This window comes from Vitis riparia, chromosome 9, assembly GCF_004353265.1.
Source record: "Vitis riparia cultivar Riparia Gloire de Montpellier isolate 1030 chromosome 9, EGFV_Vit.rip_1.0, whole genome shotgun sequence".
NCBI lineage: Eukaryota > Viridiplantae > Streptophyta > Magnoliopsida > Vitales > Vitaceae > Vitis > Vitis riparia.
In genome coordinates, this window is record NC_048439.1 from 4,306,692 (window position 1) to 4,315,867 (window position 9,176).

The window sequence follows — 9,176 nt, forward strand, 5'->3', positions numbered from 1 at the left end:
ATGGATTGTCTGGGCTCACTCTTAGGAATTGCCCCCTGCTTATGTGATTACGCTGCCAAGCATTCAGTTTACATCTGCGATCTGGAAGATAATCTTGAGGTATTGAGAAATGCAATGGTGGAACTGAAGAATGTAAGTGAAGATGTGAAGAGAAGGGTTGATCTTGAAGAGCAGCAACAGATGAGGCGTAGAAGTGAAGTAGATGGCTGGCTCCAAAGAGTAGAAGAAATGGAGAATGAAGTTACTGAAATTCTGCAAGAAGGTGATGAAGAAATCCAGAAGAAATGTCTGGGATGTTGTCCCAGGAAATGCTGTTTGGCATATGAGCTTGGAAAGATTGTGATAAAAAAGATCAGTGAGGTGACTGAACAAAAGAACAAAGGGCATTTTGACGCTGTGGCAGACAGAATGCCTCCAGCTTCAGTGGATGAACTGCCAATGGAGAACACTGTGGGCTTAGATTTTATGTATGAGAAAGTCTGTGGCTACCTTCAAGATGAACAAGTAGAAATTATTGGACTATATGGAATGGGGGGTGTTGGAAAGACCACCCTCTTAAAGAAAATCAATAATTATTTCCTGACAACAAATCATAATTTTGAAGTAGTGATATGGGTTGTTGTATCCAAGTCTGCAAGCATAGAAAAAGTTCAGGAAATAATTCGAAACAAGCTACAAATTCCAGATGACAAATGGAAAAGCAGAAGCAGCAAGGATGATAAAGCCATGGAAATATGGAAGGTTTTGAAAACAAAGAAGTTTGTGTTGTTATTGGACGATATCTGGGAGCGTCTTGATCTCTTACAAGTGGGGGTTTCTCTTCAAGACAATCAAAATAAGTCCAAGATAATATTCACAACCCGATCCGAGGATCTGTGCCACCAGATGAAAGCTCAGAAGAGGATCAAAGTGGAGTGCTTGGCACCAGAAGAAGCCCTGGCTTTATTCCAGGAGGAGGTAGGAGAAGAAGCATTAAATTCTCATCCAGATATACCAAGGCTTGCCAAAGTTGTTGCTGAAGAGTGTAAAGGTTTGCCGCTTGCCCTTATTACCATCGGACGAGCTTTGGCTTCTGCAAAGACTCTCGCACGATGGGAGCAGGCCATAAAAGAACTGAGAAACTTCCCAGCCAAAATTTCAGGTATGAAAGATGAATTGTTTCACCGTTTGAAGTTCAGTTATGATAGTTTGCAAGGTGATACCATCAAATCTTGTTTCTTATATTGCTCAATATTCCCAGAGGACTGTGAAATTAGTAGTAATAAACTGATAGAACTTTGGATTGGGGAGGGGTTCTTAGCTGAAGCAGGGGACATATACGAAGCACGTGTTCTAGGACGCGAACTTATTCAAGTTTTAAAGCTTGCATGTCTGTTGGAGCCTGTAGAAACTCAAGAGTATTGTGTTAAGATGCATGATGTGATCCGCGATATGGCTTTATGGATAAGTTCTGAATTTGGAAGCGAGAAGAATAAAGTTTTGGTATATGATCATGCTGGCTTGTTTGAAGTACAAGAAGTTGCAAGATGGAAGGAAGCTCAGAGGTTGTCACTGTGCAATATAAGTTTCGAGGAAATCAAAGAAGTCAACGAAACACCAATACCATGCCCCAATCTCCAAACTTTTCTCATAAGAAAATGCAAAGATCTGCATGAATTTCCAACTGGGTTTTTCCAATTCATGCCTGCCATGAGAGTTTTGGACTTGTCAGGAGCTAGTTCAATAACTGAATTGCCTGTTGAGATATACAAACTGGTCTCCTTGGAATATCTTAAACTGTCCCATACTAAAATAACCAAGTTGTTGGGCGATCTCAAGACTTTGAGAAGATCGAGGTGCTTGTTATTGGATAATATGTATTCACTCCGAAAAATTCCATTGCAAGTGATATCAAGCCTTCCATCATTGCAATGGTTCAGTCAATGGTTTAGCATCTACAGTGAGCATTTGCCTAGTGCGTTTGCAGAAGCATTTGCAGGAGATAATGTACTGTTTGATGGAGGTCGTGCCTTGTTGGAAGAGTTGGAAAGCTTGGACCACATGAGTGATATATCCATCAACCTATACACATGCCTCTCCATCAATATATTAAAGGGTTCCCACAAGTTACAGAGATGCATAAGGCGGCTATGCCTCAAAGCCTGCAAAGATTTAACCTCACTTGAGCTATCGTCTTCGTCTTTGAGAAGAATGAAGCACCTGGAAAGCCTTTTTGTGAAAGATTGTCTTCAACTGGAAGTTGTACAAATCAAAGTGGGAGAAGAGGGGAGGCAAGGATCTGACCATAACTTCCCCAACCCAAGCTTAGGAAAATGGTTCCACAGCCTACATGAAGTATGCATTTGGAGGTGTCCAAAATTGTTGGATTTGACATGGCTTATGTATGCTCAGAGCCTTGAATATCTCAATGTTCAGAACTGTGAATCCATGGTAGAATTGATAAGCAGTGATGATGCATTTGAAGGAAATCTCAGCCTATTCTCAAGGCTCACCTCACTGTTTTTGATCAACCTCCCAAGGCTACAGAGCATCTATTCACAGACCTTGCTCCTTCCATCACTGGAAACAATCTCTGTGATCGATTGTATGATGCTAAGGCGGCTCCCTTTCGATTCAAACACGGCCGCCAACTGTTTAAAGAAAATCAAAGGGAATCAAAGCTGGTGGGATGGCTTGCAGTGGGAGGATGAAACCATCAGGCAGACCTTCACCAAGTATTTTTCAAGATGGCAGTGATTCAAGAAAGGAGACATCATACCAGGCAGCTGAGGTACTGTAGGCAGTGCTACTGCTTATCTGTATATCTGAATGCTATGTGGGCACAGGATCCAAATGTTCCATTACTGGCTGTGTATATTCACAAAGCAAATCAACTTCCATGTTCCAATTTTCAAGATTTTGCATGAACATTTCCCAATTTTTACAGTTTGTATAATTCATATCAATGTACTTTCTATGTGTGAGATGGAGTACAGAAGGAGGCAATATTTGGAATGGTTTTTTTTTATTAGACAAATGTGAGTTTCATGTTAGGATTGAGCGTTATAGGCCCACTATGGTTGGCGCTTAGCACTTCCAAAGGAAAGGCCAGAGGCCCAGGATTGTGGTCTCTCAATCACACCAATTGTTTATTTGTTTCAATAAAGGAGGCGTCCTCAGGAATTGAACCTAGAACCAAACCTTTAAGGTCCACCTAAATGTCAATCTTGGATTCCATTGATAGAAGCCTATCCAACAACCTTCAGAAATGGTTGTTTTAAAACCCAGTTGTTGTCAAGGTCTTCGAACAAAGAGTCCTTCACCAACTGAGGCATCACCCAAAGGATATCCAAACTAAGAGAAGGGAAGATACCACCAAATGTGTGGCTTCTGACTATGGGTTAGGATATGGTTGGATTAGTCTTCCTTCAACTGACACAAACTACAATGATTAATTAAACCAACCTCTCCTCTTCAACAAGTCAAATTGCCAAAATATTACTTCATACTACCTTCCAAGCAAACAAACCCATTACATACATCTGTCCTCCAACACCAAATTCCTTTGTAGAAAACACTAAGATAGCTCTAAGAAAAGAATTAAAAAAGATTTGACAGAGAAATGCTAATTTAGTATACCTAAACAGCAAACAGTATGAAGAGCATGCTCTCACCCCCCACCAGCTGAATAATATAGGAAACATTTCTACCATCTCCTACTCCCAATCATTGAAAGTTGTCTAGAAGCGAGGGTTTTAATCACTTGATTGTTAGGCAGGCAATAGTGCGGACTCCTTGAATTACCAAGTATGGTGAACAAATAAATTTATCAGACAAAAAATCAGAGTTCAAATACAAAATTATAAAGAAACACTCTAATGCCCTTTACCCAAGCTTCCTGCGTTGATCAAATGATTGCTTTGAAGGGACCTTCAGAAAAGTTATTCCAACCTGGAGCAGGAAGAAACAATCACTGAATAGATTAATATTTTATCTAATGGACAGCCCTCTCCTCTACTTTAACAAAAGTAAAGAAGCTGTCCCAATTAGTTCAAATTTATTTTCCCTTTTTCCCCCTATATTTTTTCTGCAACCAAACAGAATGGAAAAAGTGAAAGTTAAGTTTTTGGTCTTGAAGAGTAGGTAGAAAAAAAAGGAGAGAAAAATAGTAAAAAAAAAAAAAAAATCAAATATAATTAAAATTTTATATTTTTAAAAATTATTCAACCTTTATATCCAATTTAAATCTATTTTTTATTTTCTTTCACTATTTTTTTCTTCTATCCTTTTCTTTATTTTCTTTTTCAAGTATTTTCTCTCAAATTTTTTGAAACTAAATATAATTTTAGCATTAAGATAGTGGCTTTGATGTCTTGAATTCAAATTTTTTTCATTTTCTAAACCAGGTGCAACTCTTTAGAACAAGATTTGCAATTTTCTATTAAATAAATCTCCTAAATCTAGATCGAGAACAAGAAATTATATCTTCAAAGTCATCGTAGTCAAAAATCATTATTAAGTTATGTTATAAAAAATAAGTTCATCAACACGACGCAAATGTTAGTCCTACATGTGTTACATCACAATACTATAAGAATATTATACTTAATTGTTTGTTACACCTCACGCACGGTCTATTATAACCTATCATGCCGATTTCAAACTATTAAACACATGAAAAACATCATACAAATTGGTCATACTCCACTCACCACCCCTCACAACCCAAGTGGTAAGAAAAATAAATGTGAACACAAGAAAATTATTTGTAGAATAAGATGTATCGTCAACATTACTCTTATATTTATGTATTATATCTTGAAAAAAATAATAAGTTGGTTGAAATTTCGGGACACATAATGCTTCCCCTCTATGTCATTTTCAACTAAACACACGAAAACACATTGTTATTTCATTATCAAAAGAATTTTAAAGAAATGAGGAAATTCCTTTTTTTCATATGACATGTTTTTCGAGGTTTGATTTGTGTGATGGAATTTTTGAAATAATGGAGGAAAGAAATAAATGAGAAAAAAACGACTAAAAATTTAGTCAACAACTAAAATAAAAATTCAACATTTTAAAAAAAATATTTTTTCAATTTTTAAAATTTGTTAAAGTATAAAAAAATTTGATAATATGCAAATCTTTTTAAATAACTTTTGCTATATTTTATTTTATTTTATTTTATTTTCTAAAATTCAAATTTTCATTTTTTGAATTAAATTAAATGAAATACTATACTTAGTTAAGAGGATGTATGACTTTGCTTCATATGAAAGTTAAAAAAAAAATATTATTTTTAATAAAAAAGTTATTTTAATTTATAAATAAAATTATTTCATATTTAACGAAACTTTTATATGCAACCTTCACCTATACTTTACCTTCTTGTTGAAGCCAATAATAAAATATACGAGATGATATGAAACCAGATTATGATTATTGGCAAGATTGTGTCACTCCATGCTACCAAGGCCATCCATGATTAAGACATGGACATAAAAATTAATAGAGGAGTCATTGTCATGAAAATACAGAGGTGGGCTTGAGGGATCAATGCATGTGGGTCATACACAACATGATAATGCCCAACTGTGACTCCAACCAAGGAGAGCTGGCCAGTGCTTTCTCTTCTCAAGTGTCTGCTCATTTTTCTTTATGTGAGAGCACTGGATTGGCTGTAGCTGTGTAACATGGTATTGGCTGGCTAAGTAAGAGGACCATATGATGACCCTAATCATTGGCTTGGAATGTGTTTTATGGGTCAACAACGAAGTATGGACTTCTGCCTTTCCAGTTTCCACTAGGTCTTGGGTCTTGTCCTGCTTTTTTTTCTTTTCTTTAAGTAATTTTACCACGTATTTGTCCAAAGAATAGAGTTTTTTCAAACAAAAATTTAAGGGCAAGTTTGTTAACTCTTTTTTAAAATAATTTTTTGTTTTCCAATGCCAATAAAATAAAATAAAATAAAAATACACCTTTAATAATTAAAAAATAAAAAACTGTTTTATATTCTTCAAAACAAAAGATAGAATGTTTTCAGATAATATTATTTAATTATATAAATATAAAAAATAATGTATTATATGTAAAAGTTATTTTTAAACTATAACAATTAGATGAAAAAATTTTCAAGTTTTTAAACAGATATTTGATTTACAAAAGATCACATAATATTTTTCAAAAATTGTTATACAGAATTGTTTTTTAAAACGGTTACCAAAAAGGTATAAGGATATTTAGGAATATTCTTAAAAAATGGTTTTATGAGGACAATTTTTTTAATAAAAAATGTTATATTTTATAAAATTAAAGTCTATTTAAAATTGTGATATGGAGTTTAAAAATTTTCTAAGTATATTCCAAAATGATTTTTCAATCTCATTTTTATTCTATTTATTTTATTTTATTTTTTTTGCAAAAATGAAGTATTATATTTTTCCTTTATATATATGTCCATTACTAAAAAAGGAATTTTAGTAGAGTCTCGTTTGGAAAAACCTTTTTTTTTTTTTTTTTTTTGGCTTTTATTAAAATTCAAAGTAAAGATAACATACAATCATAAAAGATGGTTTTGGCATTGCCAAAGAAAATAATTTTCTGCATAAGTCAAAAGAGATTTCAATAAAAAATAATATCGAATTTGGTTTTCTATCAAGCTTTTCTTTGAAGCTTTTTTCAATTAAATTTATCCAAATATATTTTCAATCTCTTGTTGATTTTTTAAGCAAAAAAAACAAAACATTTCATTTTCAAGAACTAAATCTAAATTATGTATTAGTAACATTTTAATATTTATCATATTTTACCTACTCATACTTAACATTTATTTGAATTTTATATTTTTTAAAATACTCACAACCTCAAATAGGAAGATATAATAAACCCCTTAAATGAGTATTAATCCTTATATTTTGGATGAGTCCATGTGGGTTTTTGTTTTAGTCCCAAAAATATAATTTAAGAAAACATAATGTGATACTATTTAGTAATTTTTTAGATGGTAAATCGATAAATTTTGAATATGACAACGTGGAGTAAAAACTATTCATAAAACTCCGTTTAGGGTATTTTGTTGTGATATTATATGTTGGTAATTTTGTTTTTTTGTTATAGGATAGGATTTTTTTTAAAAAAATGTTTATGATCCTTTGAGCTCTTAGCCTATATGTATCCTTCTAAAATGTGTTTTAGGATTTGTTGCTCCCATCCAAAAAGATCATAACTTGTTATACTATTTCCAAAAGTCATCAACAATTCGATTAACAAATTTTGGATTGTTAGAGATACATACATCCCCTCGGATGTTGAGACAAATTCATTAGAGGACTTGAGATATTATGTTAAAGACGTAAATCTTAATATAGGTGTTGGAGAGCAAGTTTTAGACAGATTCTATTATGTAAAACTGTGTATTACAATCTTCTAGGTGAGTTTTAAATCTCAAATCTTAGACTTAATGACTTTTTATTCCACAATTATGTAAGAATTTTTCATGAAAAATCTTTTATTTTCATTGTGATTGATTAATATTTTTTCTCAAATAATTAATTAAAATTGAAATATTCAACTCTTATATTAAAATCTTTAAAATTCACCCATTCACCCGTATTTGTGTGTTACTAATAAATTAATTTATATTTAATATTAACTATACGATAAGATTATATAAACCTGCTAAAAAAACAAAAGAGTACCAACTTAAAAAAGCTTGATTATTTAATTTTATTTTCCTTTAAAAGAAAATTATTATTAAAAATGTTGATTTTTTTTAGTCATTTGTATGGATGCTTAGCCTTGAAGGAAGGAGAATCATTTTTGTTTTGAAATTGATTTAATGGTTAAAGCATCCAAATTTTTATATTAGAAATAATTACAAAAATATCGTTGACATGTCTTTTGTTCATATCATATTTAAGAATGCAAATTAATTGTCACTTTCAGAGACATTTCCTTATTTGACCAAAACTCCATCATGAGTAATTGACCTTTGAAATTATAATTAAGATGAAATTTTGCACTTAATTTTTTTTTTTTTTTTTTTACTTTATAAGAATTATATTTATATTTTGAATAATAAAATTATGAAACTTTGTTTACATCCTATACTAAAAGCCCTATATCTTTGTTTTCCCTTTAAACTTTGTACAATCAAATGGAAAAAAAAAATTATATATATATATATATAATATTTGGTTTTAATAAAGTATTAAAGAAAGAAAACAAATATTTTTTTTTTATAAAAATAAGTAAAATAAATATGAAATAAGATATAAAAATAATTTATTAATTTTAAATCTTTTTTATTTTTATTTATTTTACCTTTACTTTTCCTCCCGTTTTCTCTTGGATAACAAATATAGCTAAGAATAACAAGTCGCCCCCATTCTAACCACAACCCGTTTATTAAAAATAATTTTCATTTCCATTCTATTGAAAAAATTATACATGATAGGGTAGGGCAGGTATTTGAATTTCTCATCCTCATCCTTTCTTTTAACTTTTTTTTGGAAAGATTTTAAAACTTTTAAATTACATTAAAATAAATATATTTTTAATAATTAAAGTATTAGAACTTTTTATAACTTATTTTATTTAAAAAATATTATTATTATTATTATTATATATTAAATTAAATTAATTTTATTACTGAAATTAATTTTATATAGAAGTGAGGTGGGTTTTATTTAAATTTCAAATACATCTTATTATACAAGGAAGACGAATTTCCAAAAAAAATACGTTGCATTATCATTCCTAAATATAGCGAATATATATATATATATATATTTTTTTTTTTCACTTATAAAAATACGTATTTTTAGTTTTTTTTTTTTTTTCTCTCTCTACTTCCCTCAAACATGGAGAAAAATTCGTATATAATTTGTCACTCACCTAGACACCCACCCCCTAGGGTGGGGCACCCCATTGGAAGGCTACCCTACACAAAATTCCAACTCTAATTCATCCAATAACAAAATTTAAAATAATGACTTGTCACTTCACATAACTCCACCTTAAAACAATATTATTTTAATTAAAAATAAATTACGGTTACAATTACAATATCTTTTAAAAATAATGAAATTTGAAATTTGAAAAAAATTAAATACACATGGTGTGACGCATCACACATGTGTACAGAATAATAATTACTGTAAAAATCTAAGTGGAATTTGCCTTACAGATAGTTT

General features: G+C 31.1%; 1 protein-coding gene across 1 annotated transcript; it reads left to right on the forward strand.

The window, feature by feature from the left end:
* LOC117922466 (disease resistance protein SUMM2-like) lies at nucleotides 1-2,736 on the forward strand. The gene has a single exon (XM_034840597.1). The coding sequence runs from the start codon at nucleotides 1-3 to the stop codon at nucleotides 2,734-2,736; it is 2,736 nt and encodes a 911-aa protein (XP_034696488.1).
* The last annotated feature ends 6,440 nt before the right edge of the window (nucleotides 2,737-9,176 follow it).